The sequence below is a fragment of the Neodiprion pinetum genome, chromosome 7, assembly GCF_021155775.2.
Source record: "Neodiprion pinetum isolate iyNeoPine1 chromosome 7, iyNeoPine1.2, whole genome shotgun sequence".
NCBI classification, from domain to species: Eukaryota; Metazoa; Arthropoda; class Insecta; order Hymenoptera; family Diprionidae; genus Neodiprion; species Neodiprion pinetum.
In genome coordinates, this window is record NC_060238.1 from 50531 (window position 1) to 73068 (window position 22538).

At 42.5% G+C, this 22538-nt stretch overlaps 5 protein-coding genes across 8 annotated transcripts; 3 read left to right on the forward strand and 2 right to left on the reverse strand.

Moving 5' to 3' along the window:
• The first annotated feature begins 253 nt into the window (after positions 1-253).
• Positions 254-4434, forward strand: Syt14 (Synaptotagmin 14). Its single transcript, XM_046636072.2, has 8 exons — positions 254-490; positions 758-946; positions 1210-1344; positions 1489-1550; positions 1773-1970; positions 2106-2432; positions 2677-3033; positions 3144-4434. The coding sequence occupies exons 1-8, from the start codon at positions 457-459 to the stop codon at positions 3363-3365; spliced, it is 1524 nt and encodes a 507-aa protein (XP_046492028.1). The 5' UTR covers positions 254-456; the 3' UTR covers positions 3366-4434.
• A 685-nt stretch (positions 4435-5119) lies between these two features.
• LOC124223812 (pre-mRNA-splicing factor ISY1 homolog) lies at positions 5120-7570 on the reverse strand. The gene is made up of 4 exons (XM_046636111.2): positions 6667-7570; positions 6569-6591; positions 6149-6467; positions 5120-5628 (listed from the first exon to the last, which is right to left on the reverse strand). Exons 1-4 carry the CDS (start codon positions 6667-6669, stop codon positions 5254-5256), a joined length of 720 nt encoding a protein of 239 aa, XP_046492067.1. The 5' UTR covers positions 6670-7570; the 3' UTR covers positions 5120-5253.
• A 746-nt stretch (positions 7571-8316) lies between these two features.
• On the forward strand, positions 8317-12219 carry H (transcriptional corepressor hairless). 2 transcript variants are annotated; one of them, XM_046636084.2, is made up of 3 exons: positions 8317-9405; positions 9529-10388; positions 10549-12219. In XM_046636084.2, exons 1-3 carry the CDS (start codon positions 9060-9062, stop codon positions 10558-10560), a joined length of 1218 nt encoding a protein of 405 aa, XP_046492040.1. In that variant the 5' UTR covers positions 8317-9059; the 3' UTR covers positions 10561-12219. The 2 variants fall into 2 exon arrangements, with proteins under 2 accessions (XP_046492040.1, XP_046492041.1); XM_046636085.2 differs by having other exon boundaries at positions 8318-9405; positions 9529-10329.
• Positions 12220-12250: 31 nt separating this feature from the next.
• Positions 12251-18668, reverse strand: yata (N-terminal kinase-like protein yata). Its single transcript, XM_046636064.2, has 12 exons — positions 18304-18668; positions 17414-17560; positions 17207-17332; positions 16637-16848; positions 16050-16143; positions 15475-15957; positions 15081-15302; positions 14479-14731; positions 14253-14420; positions 13799-14079; positions 13399-13510; positions 12251-13163 (listed from the first exon to the last, which is right to left on the reverse strand). Exons 1-12 carry the CDS (start codon positions 18415-18417, stop codon positions 13039-13041), a joined length of 2337 nt encoding a protein of 778 aa, XP_046492020.1. The 5' UTR covers positions 18418-18668; the 3' UTR covers positions 12251-13038.
• A 110-nt stretch (positions 18669-18778) lies between these two features.
• Positions 18779-22340, forward strand: LOC124223800 (RAB6A-GEF complex partner protein 2). 3 transcript variants are annotated; one of them, XM_046636091.2, is made up of 8 exons: positions 18779-18937; positions 19028-19076; positions 19166-19287; positions 20015-20133; positions 20212-20319; positions 20415-20564; positions 20638-20750; positions 20842-22340. In XM_046636091.2, exons 3-8 carry the CDS (start codon positions 19166-19168, stop codon positions 21367-21369), a joined length of 1140 nt encoding a protein of 379 aa, XP_046492047.1. In that variant the 5' UTR covers positions 18779-18937; positions 19028-19076; the 3' UTR covers positions 21370-22340. The 3 variants fall into 3 exon arrangements, with proteins under 3 accessions (XP_046492047.1, XP_046492045.1, XP_046492046.1); XM_046636089.2 differs by having other exon boundaries at positions 19028-19287; XM_046636090.2 differs by lacking the exon at positions 19028-19076 and having other exon boundaries at positions 18787-18937.
• Positions 22341-22538: the final 198 nt, after the last annotated feature.

The window sequence follows — 22538 nt, forward strand, 5'->3', positions numbered from 1 at the left end:
TGTCAATTCAAAATTCAAATCAATCAAGTAGGAAACTGTTGAATACGATCGTTTAAAAGTACATAAAAACGGAAATCGCATTGTTTCTTGCCCTGCATAGTATAGAGTAACGAATAAAGTAATAATCAAGACAAAACCTATTTTACATCGCAGTAAGCTCTAACCTGACATTTGCGTCAGGTGGACCGCACGCGCTTGCGGCGTCCGTTTTTACAGGGTAGGTATGCGGTGTGCAATGGTAATAAATATCAGTATTTAGTGATCGTGTGCGTTGCCCGGCGCACAGGGTCGCTAAGGGGGCGGGACCGCTGTTGTTTGTAAATAAAAAGTTTTCCGTATTTCGCGACAGCGCTACCCTGACGACTTAGCTACTCGAGCCATGAATTCTGTCCTACAGAAGATTTTTTTACCTTATAAATGTATAAAGCATATTATAGAATTACGAATTGAGCGAGTATGATTCTTGCTGGGTCGGACCATTTTCTGCCGGGTGAGTCCACTGTTGTCTTGCTTTTCACCAGATTCGTGCACAGTCGTTTCCACATTTCCTGGAACGCTCGCTAACCCAACCAACTACCTACAATTCTTGGTCCTTGTTACTGTTTCAAAAATTTACCCTAGTGAATGGACTGATATCAGCATGCTCAATTATAATGTAACATGCACACGCAGATATGTAACTTTCAGTTTTACCGTCACACAAGCAATGTAATCAGCTATACATGCATTACAACTGTAATTCTCATTGCCTTTGCAGTATCGGTCGAGACAGCGGCGTTTCTCGGTGCTGTCGCAGGATTCGGGGCTCTCCTGCTGGTTCTCTTCCTTTACTTGTCACGGAAATGGTGTTTCACATCTTCCCCACCTGCTACTTACTTTGGTGGCGTGTGCGTACCTTTTTGCCAGTCTAATAACAGCTCGTCATCCCAACTCAGCACGAATCTTGGTAACTCAAACAATTTAGTAACCATTGAAATGGATTTTCTATGATTTTCTCTTGCGCTGCGCACATCTCCGATTGTCTCAATTATTGAGTCTGATTGTTGAGCACTAAATAAAAAAAATGTATTGCCAATGCAAAGTATTACAGAAAGGAAAAACTATTCCCATCATTGAATAGGCAATAGAATGATTGAGATTTCAAAAGTTCTTACTGAAATTAAAATAGTATTACTTCCACACCTGTACTGCAACTCAATTTTGACCCAGGCAAAACATTGGATTTCCATTCGGATGTGGAGACAAGTTCAGAATCTGAGGAGGAAGCATTGCGTCAGCCTAATTTTGGATCTCATCTCTCACGTGACAGCCTTGCCATAACAGCAGATGGTCCCGGGGCAACAGGCAAGTCAAGTTCTAACTTGTCTAATAATTGCTGTTTCTATAAAAACCCGTTCATCCTTTGCATGTACAAAGTGTACACAGAAATTGAATCAGTCACTTTTTATTATATTTGACACGATATTCATTCCTTAAAAAATAACGCAGATGTTGGAAAGGTATTGAGCTGCAGTGGTACAGAAGAGAAATCACTTCTGGATCGGCAACAGGTATGCCCAATATTCGGTTGACATTATATCCTACACCACATTGGGTAAAACAGTTCCGCGAGAATCATGCGTCGGAATTTGTCTCGCACTTCCATTTTTTTCTAGCACATCGTCAAAATATTGGAACAAGGTTGGAAATCATGCACAGAAATTTACACACCGTAATATCGGTGAGAATGAGTCATTAACCGACATATTGTGAATTATAATCAAATTTCTTAGTGTGTAGTTGAAGTGGGTACCCCCAATGCGATTGGAACCGAAGAAATGGACATTAAAGATAAAAGGGAAGAGGAAAATAAAGCAGACCGGCAGCAATGTTTGAATCATCACAAGGAATCTCCTGTACCGATTCAAGCGGAGGAAATTCACAGCTTGGAGGTGGCGTTGATATACGACGCGCCGATGCGTGAAATGACGGTCTGTTCGCCATATAAAGACACTCATTAGTAACGGCGCTGACAATTATCCGATAATCAGAAAATAGATATATAAAGTCAGATTGCCTCATCGGATCATATTGGTTTAAAGGTAATGTGGCATTGTTTGTTGCAGGTTCAAGTGCTGCAGGGACGGAATTATCCGAATATGATAGGTGGTAGTCAGGTTCGTTTGGTTTTGTTGCCATCTAAGAAACAGAGACGCAAAACCAGAGTCCGTCAAGGGACTACGCCGCAATACATGGAAAGCTTTCTGCTACATCGTGTTAATCCTGAAGACGTGAATGGGATGGGTGTCAGGCTGAGGGTGTACTGGTGGACTGGGCGTATACGGAGGGAGAGATTGCTTGGAGAGGCAAGGGTTTCTTTTGACCAAATAAATCTGCAATTGGAAACCACACTGTGGCTACCCTTGCAACGCCCACCCCAATCTTTATCCACGGTAAAAATTTACTTTTATCTGATGTTTATACCACATTACTCATGTGATATGACAAAGCTGGCTATGTATGTAAATACACACGTACGTACATGTACAATATAGCTGACTATCGGCAAGGGGATGGAAACTCGAAAGAAACCCTTCAGTAGAAATGCTAATTTAGCATTACATTGCAGACAAGTAATTATTGGATAAATGAAACAGGATGAAAAAAAAAAATAAATATTTTTACAATCGTAAATAGGTGCAGGATTGGGGAACAAGTGGTAGCTTGACCCGCAGCGATTCCATGGGTTCGCAACAATCTGTTCGATCGTACATTACGCCGCCTTTGGTACCGCTTTACGGTAACGGAATGAGAGGTGGAAGCATAGCGGAGATCTTACTTGGTCTCGCCTACAACGGGACTACTGGACGATTATCTGTGGAAATAATCAAGGGGTCGCATTTTCGAGGGGGCGGCGGCAATGACGCTAGACCGCCGGACACTTATGTTAAACTGGCTCTGGTAGACAGCAACGCTTGTGAATTGGGTCGATCGAAAACCGGTATTAAACGGGCGCAACCCAATCCACTTTACAAGGAAACGTTTGTATTTCAGGTAGTTATTTTGTGCCTGCCTCAAAAGCTCAACAGTTCATAGCATTCACTGCCTATATGAAATGCATTTCAGTTAATTGCTGTTCCATATTCAAATACATTCGCCCACAGGTTGCCTTGTTTCAATTGGGGGACGTAACTCTCTTTTTATCCGTCTACAATCGTCGCAGAGGCGGCATGGGACGAAAGGGACGTGAGATGATAGGTTGGCTTTGCCTGGGACTAAACAGCTCGGGACCGGAAGAATTGCAACACTGGAACGACATGCGAATTGCTCGTCAAGCAACATTCAATGCTCAAGTACAGCGATGGCACGCCTTGTTACGACCTTGAGCAGAATTACGAATTCTAGGGATCATCGGTATACGACGATTCGGGCCGTATTGTTTCTTACATCAAATAGTAATGATACACTGCCGTGTGCCGGTTCGTTTTTTTTTTTTTTTTTCTTTTCTTTAGGCAGGCGACTGACGGACGACTACAAAGTCGATGCAGGAATAATGCTATAATACTAATGACTTAAACTCGTGTACACGTTTGAGAGCCTAATTTTCGTATTATACACTTGCACACGGAAGACACAAAATAATGGTAGTCTCAGTTGGTTCCTGATTCCATCTTGGATGTATACCGTTGGTAATTTTTATGACATTCTACCTACAAATACTCTATGAATTCTACTTACAGAAAGTTACACATTCCAAAATTCCAAGCCATTGATAGCTACGGCGTATGCTCGGCTGTTTCTATTTATTTGTGCCTCCTAGTCACTCAGATAGTACACCACGTATTTAAAGATCACTATTTAAGCAATCTAAATGTTGTACATTAATTTGTTATTAAGGATTGTTTTATACTGCTATGCTGCTTAAAATTTCGTCTATTTCGAAAATTATATGTGAAATAATGTAAAATTTTTATTCGTAACCTGCTGCATTCAATGTGTCCGATAATCAAAGATACGTGCTAGGGTATTCGTTAAGGTCATTTTTGATTGTCGAGCGGCTCACTCCCCAAACCGATTCCAAATAATTTAAAAATAATTCCCTCATCTTTTACAGGTTTTTCATTGCAACTCTAACCCGTACCTGCAAGAGGTTGGATTTCCCCATTTAACCCTTTCAGGGGCACATTAAATCTACCGAACGGATGTTGATAAAACTTGGTATAGGGTGATTTCATTGGTCACTGATAACGAATTTGAACTCAAAATTTAAAAATTCAAAATGGTGGATCCAATATGGCTCATCGAATGACTTTTAGTACTTTGGTCCGCCATGGTGGAATTTTGATATTTTGATTACAGATTCGTAATCAGTGACCCCAGAAACCCTCCTATACAAAAATTTTTTCGAAATCTGTTCGGTAGATTCAATGTAGGTGATAGGGGGATAGCCCCGAACAGTCGCAAAAACGACATAGTTATGATGTATATATGTCGTTTTTGCAAATGTCCAGGCCTGCCCCTGAAAGGGTTAGATGGGGAACTCCACCCTCTTGCGAGCAAGGGATAAAGTTGAGATGAAAATCTGAAATAATTAGGTAATCATTTGTGAATTATTTTAAGCGAATTTGGGGGTCGACCCGGTAGGAAATAAAAAATGACCTTTTTAAGAACCACCCTGTTACACGCATACGCTATCTGTAACATTTGCGAGAAGTAGCTATTTTATTCACAGTACCGGATACAAATTTACGCCAGGTCATTGAAAGAAAAAGAAAAAATCAGTTACATCGTGTGGAAGATCTTCTATGTGAAATTTAACCTGACAAGTTTTGACACATTCGTAATTCACTTGTACGATAAACACTATAAATACTAAGCAGATAGCACTGGTATAGCTGATACAAGATTTCAGATTTAACGATGTTACGAGCGTTTCTGGAACATAGAGGTCGCGGTAGAGCAGATGATATTGTAACATCTGGTCGTATGCAAAAAAAATTGCACTTTGTCTAATACCTGTCAAGAGATTCTGTAGCTTGCATGTATTTTTAACCAATGAAATCTAATCAATTGTCTACTGCACAAAATATCATATATATTACCTTATCAGTTTTATGAGGTATCGCAATGAATTGAATCGTTGTTCAAATCGCGTTTTATAAAAGTTTACTCCAGATTGATTATTACATCGAAAATGGCAATGCCACAACATCGATGAGAATAAGGAAATTGGCAATTGTTAATATTTCCGTAGGCTTGTAATAAAAGAAATGATCAAACCGCATATTTTTCTATTAGTTCTTGTTTTTTTCGCGCAAGCAATGCTTCCTGTATGTCCGCCTGTGATGGTATATTCCTCTGAGATGTCGGTTCCACCTCATCGTCTTTGGCATTTAATTTGTTGTTGCTCTTAACATCCTGCCATTCCTTTTGCGCCTTCTCCCTAGCTTCCTTCTCCGCTCGTTGTTCCAGTGGTAGCAGAATACCGTCATCGTCATCCCTATACCCATAATAGTCTGCATCGATGTCCTTCATCAGCTCGGCACGTGTTTTCCTTGGTGGGGGTGGTGGCTCCTGTTCAAATAACTCGCGAACCCCGGGGAGTTCCTTAGCCGCGCCAAAATACTTATATCCGCGATTGCCAGGCACCTACGGTAATCATTCACATATTTCATAACGTGCCAAAAAAACAAATTATTTCTACACAATAGCAATGCCCACTGAGCTAAAAATAATTTGAGCGCAATTCGATTTGATCAGTAAAAATTAATCGGTTATTCGAATGTTTCATGTTTTTTTTAAACGGAACATACGTAACCGAAGTTGTGTAAATTTCATTATGTAGTCTTGATGGCAGAAAAGTTTTTTCGTTAGTTTAGAGTTTCAGTTAAAAATATTCACTTATCTTTCACTTGTGATATAAAATAGATACCCACGGTTGGTAAGTAAGACAATGATAGTATCTAACACTTTAATCATATGAATTGATATTGTATTGTATCATTCATGGGAGTAAAGAAGAAAATTCAGTCATGTGGAAAAATAATTGAATCGGTCGCTTAATCGAGTTTTGAAAAATAATCGATTACACTCGATTAATTGCAAAAAAATAATAGATTCAAAACGAAAATTGATTATTGTTAGTGCACTTTTATACCACAGTGCTTACCTCCCGACCTTCGTGGTCCAACATCCGCGGACCAACTCGCGAATAATCCGGACCTCCGAGTTCTTTAATTTGTGCCTCCCAGTGTCGCTTCTCTCGCAGCAATTTATTGATCTCATCATTCAAGTCCCTTATACGAAATTCACCGAGGCCGGCATTTTGAATTTGAGCCACTTTCTTAGCAACCTCCCTAATGATTTGCATCCGCCATTTCTCAGCCTTGCGCAAATCTCTACATTCCGAGGCGAGGTAAGGTCTTCTTTCTTGCTCTTTTCTGATACCTTCGCCACTTTGAGCCGCTCGCCATCTTGCGAGGGTTGTCCTGAAGAAGAAACAGGTTTAGCCAGGTAAGATTTTAAAATGTAAAATCACACAAATGTGCAAATAAGAAGAACAATCATTGTCAGCGAATTTTTTACTTACATAGCCTTCTCCGCATTTCGTGCCTGTAAGAAAGTAATGGATAGCGTGTATTCATACGTCAATAACGGACATATTATTTCAATGAAAGTGTTACGAACCATATCGATGGAGTGCAAGCGGAGGGATTCAGACGATCTACTTATTCAATGAAATCGACGTCGTTCAGCACATCGGCCCATATCATAACACGATGCGATCCGTACGTAGCATATTTGCCAAAGCGACGTTATCAACAACGCGATAGTGGATCGCTGGACAGGTTAGGTCAGAATCACCACTAGCGACAATTGTCGATAGGAGGCGTTAACGATAGCGATAATCGTCACTAGAGAGTTACGGAATCCCGCTACAGGCCCGGTTAAGGTTTCTTGTGGGGTATTTGTTACGTTCCGTGTTGTGTGAAACATTAATGCAGATCGGACCGATGCACGATGCACTAAAAAACTAACTCCGAAACGACTCGGAACAACAAATCAGATCGACGAAAGTCGAACAAGATCCAAAACGTCCAAAACTAAAGTTAACGGCGACGACGACGGTGGTCGACGGCCATAGTGATATTCGGCTGACGGGTATAAACACGGTCTTACATACAGGGTCTGGAAACTCCGGTGGTGGGGGTATGTCCTGAAGCACCGGCCGTTTCGCCTAGTGACCATGAGTGTCGCTGCGATAGAGGGATTGAGGCTGTGCGAGAGAGATGGAAACAGTTTGGTGACTGTCCGTGGTTTTGAAACCTGTTTCCGTATCTCTCACACAGCCTGAATCCCTCGATAGCAGCGACACTCGTCGTCACTAGGCGAAACGGCCGGTGCTTCAATAAGAGGACACCCCCACCATTTTTTGAACGGGTTTCCAGCATAGGTTTCCAGACCTGTATATAAGACCGTGGGTATAAACCACGGAATAGAATACTCCGTAGTATACACACAAACTGAATATAGGAATGCTGGACGTGAAAAGGAACACGCGGATCCTGGACCGCCGAGGTTGGTTCGCACGCCCCACGGCCCGCGCATCATCGCGCATGCAATAAGACGCGCGCGCGCACACACGGAAGATTGCCCCCCCCCCCCCCCCCCCCACTACCAAAAGAGGCGAACCAAGTGGACCCGCCGGGAGAAGGTAATTTCATTGCCTGTGCTTATGAGAGAAGAAAAATTGGAAAACTATGGAACAATTATCGACAGCGGTACGAGTACCAGCGTGTAGATAAATACGAAATCAGCTTTACGGGTAAGAAGATACCAAGAAGCTCGAAGACACCTCACACATGTGCAAACAACCGCCGTGGATTCACTGTGTCGACGATCCTTGTCTTCGCGTGCGGATGAATAACAAGGAGTGTTGAGATATATTCCCGTGTTGATGGTGTCTCGTTGAAGTCGCAGTGCGTTGCAACGACACGCCGGTGCCCAAGGCGTACCGTAACACATTTTCCAGGAGCACATCATCTCGCACAGTGTGGGGTTTTCTACTCGCGCTTATGGACACGCTGTGCAACGACAGCACGCACGCACACGCACACACACACACGCGCGCGCGCGCGCTCACACAGGTCAGAATCGCGTGTTGTACATGACCGCTGTGCCAGAAGAAAATAAACAGCTATATACCGCGGCGGGTGAACGAGAGAGTACGCACGAACAGGCAAGTGCGGCTGAACGTGAGACGTCGTCGGCGGAAGGCCGGCCGCGAGAGGCGGAGAGCGAGAGATCGGCTGGCGAAGGCGGCCGGGGGAGGGGGGGTGGGTTAGACCGAATGATAGACGGCAAGAGACGTGCGTGTGTGCAAGAACGAACGACGAACTAACGAACGAACGAACGAACGAACGAACGAACGACCGAACGAACGAACGAACGTACGAACCAACCAACCAACCAACCAACCAACCAACCAACCAACCAACCAACCAACCAACCAACCAACCAACCAACCAACCTACCACGAAGATACCTACCAGCGAGCGAACGAGTGAGCGAGCGAGCACTGTGGACGGGCGGGCAGATGCGTGGGTGGACGACTGTTGTCTTGTGGGCTGTTGCTGCAACTCGGTCATTGTTCGACACCGACGGCAAACGAAATCTACCGGCTAACCCTTCGGATACGAAACAGGGCACGGGTACACGACGCTCGATGCCGAACGACGACCGATAGTGTTGACCCTGAATTTACATTGGCAGCTCGGCGGTGGCGGGGTGGGGGCGGGGGGGGTGGGGGGTTGGATAGACAAGACTGTCAACGATCGGACCGGAGAGATACTCTGGAAATTCAAGAGCTTGTCTCGCACTGTCTTCGTCGAGGACTTACAACCTGTCCAGCGTCTCGGACTAAGTCAATCTTGTTGCCAGACCCAGCGCCGCAAACTCGGCCTGGCCATTGGCGAATCAAAAGTGGAAGGACGACGAACGGACCGAGTGTGGCGACAATTAGCCAGACAGCGCCATGGAAGGCTGAGCGGCAGGATGGTTGGTAGCGGCGGTGAGTCAGGATGCGGGAGGAGCAAGCAGAATGTCACGCTCGGGTCACGGGTCACGTGAGGGGTGTAGCAGAAATGTGCTCGCGCGATTCTGCGACCCTCTACCCAACCCTCACAAAAACAAACGGAAAGAATTCTTGTCCTAAGCAAAATTGCCATGAACAGGTCGGCGTAGATAATCATCTACTTCCAACACCCGGGGGACGCCTCAAGTTCTTTAAGGATGGAAAGTTTATACTGGAATTGTCGCATAGGATGGATGGGGATCGTACCACTTGGTTCCCTGTGCCTAAAAAAACATTTTGGCCCCCGGCCAGCACTACACCCCATAGGCACGAAAGCTCTACGTCTCTCAGTGGTAAGGTTCCTACTGTTTAATCAGAGCAATATCTTTAAACATTTTTACCACTCATGATTCAAAAGTGTGAGAAATTCTGTCCAACCTCTGTTGTCTTTTATAAACATCAATGTTGCTTTTCAGTGTCAGATGACAATTCATCGGTACAATCGAGCCCCTGGCAACGAGATCATTGTTGGAAGCAAGCAGTACCCAGGCGTGGCATATCTTCCCAGCTGAGTTTCTACTATCGTAGATATCCGAAGAACCGATTACCCGTACACCCACGGCTGTTAGTCAAAAAACGGAGGAATCCCCACAATCCTGTGTCCTTGACTTTGAACACTGATACCAATGCAGTCGTTTCGAAGGTAACCCGTACAATGAATGGTACCTTGCCTGGCAAAACTTTAGCGGTCGTTGTGGATAGGTTGACCCGTCTTTTGGATCCCAATGTTGTATCACCTCGTAAAAGAATATTGCGAGAACTAGAACGAGTTACATTGGGAGATCACGCTTCGAAGCGCCGAGCAGCTGCTCAGGCACCCACCATCGCGGCGCATCCCTCCTCTCCCAAGCAACTGTCGTCTTACAGTATAACCAGCATTTTGGGAGAGGATAAGCCCAGTGCAGAGCCAGGTTTCTTGCGAACCTTACTCAGGCCTGAAGACAAGCAGGTTTTCAAGTATTCCTTGAGCCACACTTACCCCAGATTACGTATGGACAGTTACGTAACACCAGGGGGGGCAACACAGGTTAACCATCCCATGTACGGGATATCCATGCTGCCGCCCGGGCCTTGCCGAGCTCCAGCGTGGATGCCCTATGTGCCACCTGTCCACTACCCGCAGCCTATGCCTCTCTACGCACCATCCCTGACCCGGCCACCATTATCGAACGTTCGTCGCTACAAAGACTACGGGGAAGAACCGCTCTCACCTTCAGGTGCACATTTCTACTCGTTCTACAAAAAGCGGAACACTTTGATATTGTTCTTAACAATCGTACGACCTCTAATACTGTTTCGTTTAGTCTACAGACATAATTGTGCATTTTACCAGTGTGCTCGTAATTGTTTACCTCGGGAATAAAACCAAAAGACTTTCAACAATCGTCGATCAGATGTGTGACACTCAATTTGTAACATGTCTACGTTTGTTTCAGATATGCCCCTGAATCTATCAAAGCACGCAGGTTGAATCTCGGAACATGGTGAGCTGGTGCCTTAAATCCACAAATGGAACTGCATGTATCAACACTGCCTGTGCAACGACAACGTAATTTTTCTAGTTATCTGTGAATTTTTTTGTTTGTATTTTATACTTGCCTGCATGTACTACTCACCTGCGAGGTTTTACCCGATGACTTGCGGTTTGTTTGAAAGTTTCAGAGCATAACCAACTCTTGGGATTGACACAACTATTTCACTTAACTCAAGCACATGAATAAATGAATAACGTTTGCGAAAACTGCAGAAATCGGAATGCAACAGAGCTGTACTTCGCAGTTCCATTAAGACAAGGGCACCTTGCCTGAACTATTCTCCCCAACTTTCGTTCAAAGATGTGCATTCGGTAATTCTGTCGCGCATTAATTGAATGGTAGCAGTTCCAAGTATCGGTACTAAGAAGTTAATTGTCGCGCTACATTCTCACGCCCTGTATTTACTTCTTTCGATACATAGACTTGGTAAATGTACAAATTTGCATAAGGGCGTTCGCTTATGCGCGACAACGCAGTCAATTGCTGGGAAGTAGTTGTCACGTTTTCAAACTTATCTATTGGTCATCCAATTCCAAAACTGCTCTCTCCCACGTATACCAAGTCCAATACTAAAGTAGAAAAACGCTTGTTTAAAAACAGTTTCGGCGTTGTTACAATTTTGTCGTACAATGAAAATGCTGCGGGGAAACTGTTTTAATTGACCATATGTCATCCGCATCTTCCTCTGAGCACTATTTTGTTATTACTATTACCTTTGATCGGCATTGTTATTACTATCATTATCATTCTACTACTACGAATATTACAATTACTAGCTTGTTGTTGTTGTTGTTATTATTATTATTATTATTATTATTATTACTATTACTACTACTACGACTACTACTATTATTACTGTCGTCTTCGTCGTCGTCATGCAGACGAAACATGTCTCAAAGTATAGGTTTGTGCGCGGTAAATGGTGATAATGACATAAATTTGTGTACAGTACAGATATTACCTATATCTAGAATATTAATATTAGATTTAGAGCGAATTATAGATTTAGTTACTTCAAGGCATTCATTCATCAGCAAATTATATTTATACCTATACTAGTACAGTAACAGAGAATGAAGATTCGGTAGTGACGAGCGTGGAGTGTGCCTTAAACTGTGAAAAAAAAACAACAGAGTCTAAAAAATTGTGCTCCTTCTTCCCTGTCTTCGAAAAACTACGAAACAAGTTTGATACGCTATATCTCACATGCTACATCATAATGCAAATACATATACATAATAATTATGTAAATACATATGCGTTATTCGGCGTCAACCACGTAAATTCGTGCATGCATCTTACCTATAAAACATTACTATTTATTTTTACGTATTACGCTGAAAGTGAAAAAGGCAAGCTCGCCCAGGCTCCAATAATTAATTTTAATCTTTATTATTATATCACATGGAATTTCGTAGCGATGAGAAAATATACGTATGTGTGTGTACGCGCGCACACGTGCATGCACACACACACATAGGTATATAGACATACATTACAATTTAGTTGTATGAGTACAAGCTGCGAGCAATTGTATAGAAAGACTAATTTCATAAATATTAATATTTCGTATACTATGATCTCCAAGTTTTTGGCAATCACCTGTCTGGTCGATTAATTCAAGTTGCTCATATCCAATATGTCCGATATGGCACACAGAATCTATGCAATCCATGTATGGATATTTTACGCAAAAACACTATCGCTGTATCCTGACATCGACATTTTTTATGGTATCGTGGAACAGATTATACATTCAAGCTATTTCCATATATGCATGTACATATTGTAGATGCATTGTGAATCACAAATCTACCCGGCAGACGTTTGTTTGCAGAGATCGGCACGCTGTTCAGTAATTTCATGGATTCGGCCAATAATCGAATGGTGTTTGTGATTAGTAAAAGAATCGGATGAACGGAGCATTTTCTTCTAGTACACTCAAATTCATTATAGTCTGTCCTAAAAATTGCAAGTTACTTTCCGATCTTTCTCAAGTTTCCACAACAATAACCATGGCTTTACACACACACACACACGGACGGACGGACGTACACTTATGAGCTTCGGTTTGGACATCTATTTGCGACGTGGGAAGTAAGGGTATGAGAAAAAAGCCAGCACACCGTATCTAAAAATTTTTGTTACATCAATACCTCTGTCTTGACAAGTATAAAACTGTTTGGTTAACCATTCTAGATCATGTAATGACATTTTTCATAGTAATAACAGTAATAGCGACAGTTGCAGCAAGAATAGATGAAACAATATGATTAATAATTATCATTATTAATAATCTTATTAATGTGTAATGGTACGTTATTTGTAACTTCGTAATGATCATGATGACACTGCGATTGTTCCCAATTTTTCGGCATTGAGTCAGTGATACTAAATTTTCTTAGGCGCGCTATTTCCTTGGATTCTGGCTGCTCTTTTAGCTTCCATCTGACGCTGACGTGCTAATTTTCGTTCCTCCCGTTTCTTTTTTGCCTCTTCGAGTTTAGCATTACTTGCTGCAAAAATTTCATTTACATCCATGTTATACGTACACACAGAGTAAATGAATAATACAGATTCGATACGACATGCGAGTCGCGCGCAATCTCCGGATCTCCCGTGTTCCCGATGAGTTATACTCATTGTCAAATAACATTGTCCGTCGATGGCAATTAGACATATAATACACAAAGTAAAGATATTGGAAATGATTGGCGATTTGGTGATTGTTGAAATTTTTAAATATCTCACCAGACTGTTCAAACGACGGGAATTCTTCAATCGGCTGAAATTCAGAGTCATCCCAGCCTTCTTGTCGGCTTCCATCGTATCCGCCCTTGTCATCTGCTTGACTTTCCTCCTCCTGTAAAACATATGCTACAGTGGCCCTCATCTCGATTTCCCTTGCGATTCCACCGGGAAGAGATCGTAAATAATTGAAGTTTATAAGATACATAAGGTCATAAAAAATTCGAGGACAGGAACCTGCGTTAGGTGATACTGCACACAGGAGGTAGACACTGTTAGTACAGCATTTATCGTAGCTGCTTGTGTTTTTCGTTGGTACTTACAATCTGAACGACCGTTGTTGACCAGATAGCAAGTAAATCATATCACACGCACTCTTAAGAAATACTCATCAACTACTGACCGGTTCTTCCTCAAGGTTCTCCCACTGAGGGTCATGAACTTTCGATGCAACCGCAGAAGATTGAGTCTTAGCCATAGATGCTGCAACATTCGGTGTGGTTACAGACTGCTGTTCCATGTCACCCCAGTTGTCTGCCTCCCAGCAATCCCATTCACAGTCCGAATTTGTATTTCCAGTACTCTGGGGATCTTGATCCTGATCATGATCCAACGAAGTCATGCTTGTCGCGCTACTGGTCGTCGTCGTCGTACTCGCACTGCTCTGGGAACTGCTGGCCTGCTCTGTGCCAATCATTTAAGAATAAAGATCATTATTTCCCCTTGGCATTCCTATTTTGTAAGTGTGCCCCCATAAAGCTCAATCCGTATTTGTTATAAATATAACACGTATGAATATCGCTCCCTTGTCATAATAAGCTTTAAGTTAGGCAAACGCGTAATGTAATGGGACAAACCAAGCGAGGCTGGTTTGCTAAGCAAAATTCTTGATGCTTGCGTGTTGGATGACTTTGGTGTGTCAGATTGACTGCGATAGAACTTAGCTGTAACAGCGGTAACGGCCCACCCTGCCCACGTAGCTGCAGCATTGCTCAAACTTGGTGTGGCCGTATTGACGTCCGCTTCTGAAACAGTTTCGCCGGTTTATACATCTCAGGCTTGTTTGCCGGTGTCAATGTTTACCCATAGATTCGCGAAGTCCGGGATCCTCGGAGACTCGTTCGAGCTTAGAAAGAAATCCCCGAATTGTACGAAAAGCATTTTCTCTTACACCTTTGTCCACATCGGTAGCAAGCGGACAGAGAGCCGGGAGTATTCGGTTCGCAACTTCTTGTAGAAGGAAATATTGTTGCGTCGCAGCTAATGCCAATATACTTGCGCTGCGCGCAGGAGCAAATGAATCCCTGGTACCTCTGACAAAAGCACCGATGAGTACCTTGAAACAGTGGCAAAGATGTAACAATGATAAAATATGACAAGCAACAAACAGGGTCCGTCATTCCTTACTGCTCGTAGGGGATCCAAAAGCACGGAAATAACTGATATTACCTCAAGTTTGTATCGAAATGGCTTTGTGAGATACCAGAGTAGGCACGAAGTCAGTACGAACGAAAATCCCGTAATATGGCTTTTAAGGAAAACCAAGGGGTTTTACTCACGCTTACATATTCCATACGAGTTGTAAAGAATGAGCGTCCGCAGTATACAAGTAATTAGTGTATCCAAATGTTTATAAGAATTTAGGAAATCTGCAACTACTTGTTGACCTCATTTCCAGGACGTACTTTTTGTCTGATTTGAGGGTGCAGATGTTGAGCAATTTTGCCAAGGCATACAGTGGTGTTTGTTCGTATTCCACCTTGGTCGTCTTTTGATTGAAGTCTGGCAAAATGTCTGAGTGTTTCTACGTTAAGGTTGTTATAATCTAGCTTGGAAGCGAGATGAACTACCGACTTGATAGTATGTTCTCTGACAGCAGGGTTTGTATCTAAAAAGCCACGAGCAACCTGTAAATTGAACAATTCTGTTACACGAATATCAATCTCCCCTAAAGATTTAAGAGTGTCGTGTTGTAATTGGGAATACAAAAGTCACTCTATGGGCCGAACAACAACTCTCTTAAATCTGTCATCGTATCATAGACGTTCAGTCGCTGCTGTATATACATTCAATAAAAACCTGTGGGAAAATCGCCTCATTGACCGTGGAAGGTTGAAGATGGTTTACGAATCGCTCTAGATGCTGCAAGAGTCGCAAACGTGTCGCTCTGTCGTTTGATGCAAATAATTTCACGACACAGGGCACAACGCGACGCTGATACTCAGGATCGGGTAATTTACGGCCGAGTTGCAGTAGCGGTGGTAGAACCGCACTTCCAGCATCTCCAAAATCAAATGCCGCCAGAAGTTGGGGTAAGATTTTATACCTTCCAACTCCATCGGGAAAACTTTCCAGCTTTGAGGCTAGTTGTGTGAAGAATCTACTTTTCTCACCCTTCTCTTTCATCTGGATTTCTTCCAAGAATAAGAGGGCGTCGACCAAGTCATTCTTAAAATATCCTCCGTTGCTTCGACACCTTGCTATCACATCGGCTGGATTGGGTCGTACGTCTGCATTGTGACTGGAGAGCTCTCGATACACAGCCAATAGTTGTTTGGGTATCTTAAAGAATTTAAATTAAAATCTAGATAGCAAAACATAGGTACAGTCTTGGATGTAATCTCATCAAAGCGGTACCTTGCGTTGATTTGTACCTGATTCGTTTTGGTCTTCAGATCAGCAGACCTGTTGAGCGGGCCATTGAATGCCTCCCATATGAGGCAGCCAAGTCCCCACGCGTCAATCGTGCTGCCATTTCAAGGATGTGATTTTAATGAGGTATTGAACAAACGTACTTGATATATTCAGGAAGCAGCACCAGAATCGTATCGTAAATATGATTGATCGGTGATTTATAAGGTGCTAGTGTACGGCATTTTCTTACTAGCATCTGCGTTCAATACCAAAGTGTACAGAAACGTGCGGAATAACTTGAAATATCCTGTACATCAGGTATACCTAATTAGTCATATCACACAGTAGTCAAAAAATTTGGAAAATCGGACAAAGCTAATGAGAATCCCACAATATTGCATTGTAATTAAAATAAACACAATGTCATGTGCAAACTGGACCCTAGCTATACCGTAGTCCTTGTCCTGGTGGTGTCCCAAGTGATGGAAATTGTTATCTATCACCTACCGCCATCATCGGTACAATTTGCTTTGGTAAATACAGTAATTTGTTATATCGGTATTTCAATGTCTACCATAAAGACCGCATAACAAATAAGTTTCTATACCATTTTGATTGAGGTTTGTAGGTTTCTGTAGCTTCAGGAGGTTGGTAGACGCGCAGGGCCGCGGGCAAGGGAGTATAGTTTACCGTTACCCCTGTCGTGTACTCCACTCCCCCCAGCTTCCATTCGCCACTTTCCACATTTACGAAAACCGACCAGAGATTGATGTTGTTGTGTCTAAGATTGCCGTCGTTATTCAGAAAACTGAGAGCACGCTATTCAAACACAAATAAAATCATTATAGCCCCACGCTCTTCTTTTTGCCATACTTGGATCTTTTGATCAAGACACGTGAAACGTGAAAAAGTCTGGATCAACAACTCGTTTCGGCATGGCCTCGATGCTGGGACGTTACAATTTTTGTACTGCTATATCTTTCACTCCGTTAGTTACCAGTGATTCATTATTGTCAACAGACATAAGTTACAGTACTCTTTTTATAGATAAAATGTTAACAAGCACTTTGCATAAGCCTCATTATTATTTCAACAGTAGCTCAGGATATTCTACGCTCAATGCCCGATGACGGAAAGAGGTATAGACAATACAAAATCTCAAATTTCTTCAACTTACAGTGATTTGAAAAATCCCCCACGAAAGGTACAAGTCGCGCTGCTGCCCCTCGGGTAGATTGTTTCCATGCAGTCGCAACTGCAGTGGTTCGACTCTCTCTGTTGCCAGGTATATAGTCTTCTCTGTCTGTAAGAATACGGAGAAATTCAAGTAATCTGTGACAATGGATCAAGGATGACGTAGTGCCGTCTTGGCTTGATACCATACCTCAAGGTTATCGAGGTAGGTCAATATGCTAGGATGCCTGAGAGTCTTTAACCTTTTTACAGCTGCTCTGGCGGTTTCCAGATCTGCATCACCTCCATTTTTTGCCTGAATGACAAAAACAGAAACATCTTCGCCGACATTGGTTCCCTGTAAGAAGATGCATTGAATCACAACAAGAAATGCTACTGTGTTTGCATATGTCTACACATATCCGAACTTCGCATATGCAGAGTCTGAGGGATATGAATTATCCTATTAAAAATCCTGATACATTTCGAGAAGATCCAACGGTTAGAAGCAACTACTTATATTACAACGCACTTGATCTTCTTGTTCGATATTGGAATAAGCTACCTGTAAGCACTCGCTCCTCAGACAATCTCGAATAGTTTAAACGAAAAAAGTAAGTTTAGTCTATAGTTATCATAAAAATCCATCAGTCTTCACCTCCCATTACATTTTTGTTCTTTCTATATGCATGTTATTGTACATTTATTGGCCGGTCTACCTATCCTGTTTTTGTTTTTGTTTTTGAATTCATATGTAAAAGGACATCGTGTCCGTAAAATATATAAATAAATAATTAAAAGTAAATAACTCAAAAGGACCCAATCTATGTCAGACAAAGAACTACCACGGACTGCCCGTGCTAAGCAAGACAGTGAAATAGCTAGCAGCATTGACGCTTCGAGAACACAAGCCGCAAGCTTTGTTACATGCAAGCACTGGGGTACATCGCCGTTTTCCTTTTGCACGCTATCAGCCTAATTCCGACTTTGTCCAACATAGTTCTGTACATAGTTCTGGACAGAGATCTGGTGCGGGATGATCTCGTGGTATTCGTCTGAAGTGCTGAAGGAACGTGGTTAGGTTATGTTAAATGAGGTTACCTTCCTCTTTGCTCTGTGAAGTGTCCACAAGCTCTTCCCCTCGAAACCGAAGACTGGCTCTCCAATCTCGTAAGGAAAATCTTTGGTAGGATCACGGGAGAAAAATGACCACATTCTTCGCTGTTACACAGCGCCCGTTATACCGTGGTGTTCGGCTTATAATACGTGTACGTGTACGCCGTTTTTATCCACTTTTGTTACTAAACTTCATAAAAACTGGTTTATTCATTTTGTTATCGTTACTATTTTGTCAGCCCTCTTGTCTCCAGCTTTTTGGTACCTACTGACGTGTGCGGATTGGTTGTAAAGTATTAAGTTTATGAGCTGGCATACATGTTGTGTGTACATACATATATCGGTGGCTCGCATAGGAGCGCACATACGTCATTTTTTTTAACACGAAGCGATCATGATGCGATTCATCGATGTGCTCATCGGTAGGATCCAACGGAATTAACCAATGTCGGCCAGTTTCCAAGCTTTCCAAGGCAGCCGACATTGCCGCGTGTCTTGTCCTTAGACCGTCTCGTCGACTGGTCGATCTGTGCTGCTAACTGTCAGAAGATACATTCAAGAGGAATTTCGTTGCAGAAAAATTGCAAAGAGAAAACAGCTCTCGTCGCGGGGGCTTTATGTAAGGCTATTGTATGAATTGACATACATACGTGCTTCTTCTCATCTGAAGCATGATCTAAATTCTTCGACTTTCTCCATTTTCCTTCAGTATTGTACATCACGCATCAAGTCACATACACGTTATACATGTGTTATGCGTACGTTAACTAAACGGAACAATAATACACTCAGCTATATACAATCAACGCCTGTACGTCACTGATCGTTTCGTCTCAACTTGTTAAAGATGATCGATATCACGGCTAAATTAGTCAGAGGACCTGCATATTTTTCCGGCGAATTGATCGAGTGCTGTATCACCTTCGGCAACCCGACAAATCCTAATCATCAGATATCCCAAAGCCACAGGTTTGTACAGTGTGTTCGTAGAAGTCTGGGCATACCCCCAAAAACGCAGAACCCCCCAAAAATAGTATATCATGCAACTAGTGGGCAAGGCACGATACTGTGAGTGAGTGTGAAGTTCGGATATCATACTCACTCAAGGCTCTTCTTGCCCACGAGTTGAACGTAATATTTTTCCCAGTGAAAATGTAAAATTAGGCGATTGGCGGCCAATAAAACTGTATGACTAGGCTGTCGGTCGCATGTTGAAAATGAGCAAGGGACGTGATATCCCAATAAATTGACTGTTTTGGTAAAAAATTACAAGATACATGACGGATCCGCGACGGTGGGGTACAGGAGGCGAAGCCCGCCGATCGAGATGAAAATGTAGATTCAAAAAGAGAAGAAAAGAGAATCTTTTAAAAATTCAATGTTAATACAATCTCAAACTAAATTGAACTAAATGCACAAGCAAAAAGTTCAGTTTACTAGGACGCGAAAACATCACCTCAACTGAGGGAACTGACAGCGTGAATATAGATAAAGCACGCCACCGATGCGGAGCCTATATTTTGCTCTACGAGTGGACAAAAACGATATTTTTCCTCCAGTGGAATAATAGTTCGCCAATTGTCAACGCGTGCGTCATTAGTTGTGTAATAGCGTGTTTTTTTTATTTTCAGCATCCGGCCAAAATCGCCTATTTTTACATTTGAGTTGCGAAAACATCTTTTCCTTCTGCTTCCAGTGATGTGTTTGAAAGTCTGGCATGGGCAAGCGCACAGGTACACTGCCAATGTTCTACAAACGGTAAGGCGGTGCTGTCAGAGAGATTAAATTCTATCCAGTCGGCAGCTATAAATGCAGGTACTTCAAACAAGTAAACGAGTATGACAAACTGGATGAACTGGCCCGAAAACAGTCTCATTTGATATCGTCTTTTAGATACTACGTTCGCTCCTTGGCAGCAGGACAATGGACACGTTGTTTTGAATACAAAACCAAAGATATTGTTCTGTGATCTCAGACTGTCGCCAGGTGAAAGCGAGACTTGTATGTAATGTGTAATTCTCAATTCTCGCTTGGTATTCAATTGGTGGGGCTGTGTTTAGAAATGAGATAATTCAGTTACGGTCGTATATTTCTAGATGTATACCGGGAGAGAATACCGAGCGATGCACCGCCCTCGTACAGAGGCCAGGCAGTCAAATATTCTTATAAAATTACAATCGGCACACAGCGGGTGAATTCTGCCATAAAATTACTACGAGTTCCGTTTAGAGTCCTTTCGTTGAGCGGTAAGTTATATTCGGGTGGGATAATCCAGCTTTCAAATGTAACAATTGAATGCATCTTTCATAAAAATTCCAGAACTACCTGATATTGCGCCGTGTAACGACAGCGTCGATCTCAGTCCCAATAACCCATTTATGGAAACACGGCAAAGAGACACACCGCTAGATGTTGCTATGCAAACTTTACAGGTAGCTTGTGAGTTGTTACTATTTAGGATTCATATCTGGTCTTTTGTTATCTGAACCTTGATTGATTCGTGTGACGTGTTATGCTTTTCAGAATATCACTGCGCGTCGCAGTCCCAATTTCTATAATGTAACAAACAGTCGCGGCCGCGTCGTTAGATTTTGCTTGTTCAAGAATTCCTACAAACTTGGTGAGGACATAGTAGGAACTTTTGACTTTTCAAGAGCCACCGTGTCCTGTGCCCAGGTTTCTGTGGCTCTACAATCCGAAGAACATGTTGCTGAAGGTTACAGACGCGCACGAACCTCGCCCGCGCTCGTTAGCTACAACAAACATCACGAGGTCTGCTTGGGATTGAAATACTCACAGCTGGTGTTACCCATTCCTCTTCACGTCACCCCTGATTTCACCACAGACTTGGTCACGCTCAAGTGGAGGCTACACTTTGAATTTGTTACCACTGCTATGCCTGTCGACATGCCCAACGAGAAGGCTAACGACTGGCGAGGTCCCTCAAGCCTTGACATCGAAACCATGATATGGGACTTGCCTCTGCGACTACACCCTACTACTACACCTCCCAATGCGGCTCAACAAACGAAATATCATATCGTTATATAAATAGTGTAGGAGTGAATCATCGTTTGTACCGTTTCTCGTCAATTTGTATATTTTGTTAATCAAACTGTACTTCATAACTATTATTATGCGCCGAAAATATGAATAGCATACTATGAATATCTTCAATTATTCCAAAGTCCGACGGCCTACTATGCTTTTTTATTGGGTCACATTATCACCAATTTCGGGTTCGTTCAATGGCCTGTGGAGGCGCGATGTGACATTATAGAAGCGTAAAGAGTGCAATGGATTCAAATAGTGGGCTTCTCGGTTGAAAAAGGGTCGCGCATGTTGAACAGTGGTGTATCAGAAAAAAATAGCTCCCTTAAACTTTTGAGAAACTGATAAATTTCGTTGTATTTTTGCAGCTGTTAATGAGTTCCTGAGAGTTCAAGCAGTTGGCAAAAGCTCCTGCAAATCGATTCTGAGACTAAGTAGTTTTTTCATTCAAAAACTAAGAAGGTAAATCCGTTTCCCATTTTGGAAAACGCTGGAATCGAATTGTGCATTTGCCTTTTCGACACTTACTTTCTTGACGCGAAACGATTGCGTGACACACTCACACTCTCTCTCACACACACACACACACACACACACAGAGTCACAATTCAATTTTTCGATACACAGTTGATAGCTAGATATACAGTCCGACATTTTGATCTACACGTAATTCAGGAAACAACAATCATTTTGCAGCTCACGCAATTTTACATTTGCAATTACAACCATCAGGTTGATAGTAGGCTATAGTGCTGATCCGAATAGGTGGAATCAGATTAGGTGACAAGTGTCGAATATTAGGAAAACATGTATTTAGGCATTTCATAACTTGACAGTTGAAATTTTCGCGTACAGCCTGCAAGGTGTGGGGGTTATTTTAATGATTTCGTTATCAATTAATTTTGCACACCGTTTGGTATATATATATATGTATTATAATATTTTTGGTACATTAAATTCTATTTCATTTTTTCCGTTGTAGTGGTGTGTTGGAACCCCCCGCCCGGCCATCTAATTTTAGTAAACACCCGCCTTGAGTCGTTCGTCACCTGTAGGTTTCAGATGTACTTCGGTCTTCGATGACTCGTGGCACCAAAAACCAAGTCGTACAACGGACCCGCACGGGTTACAGGTTCTTAAAAATTTATTACCCAGTGCTGAACCGACGA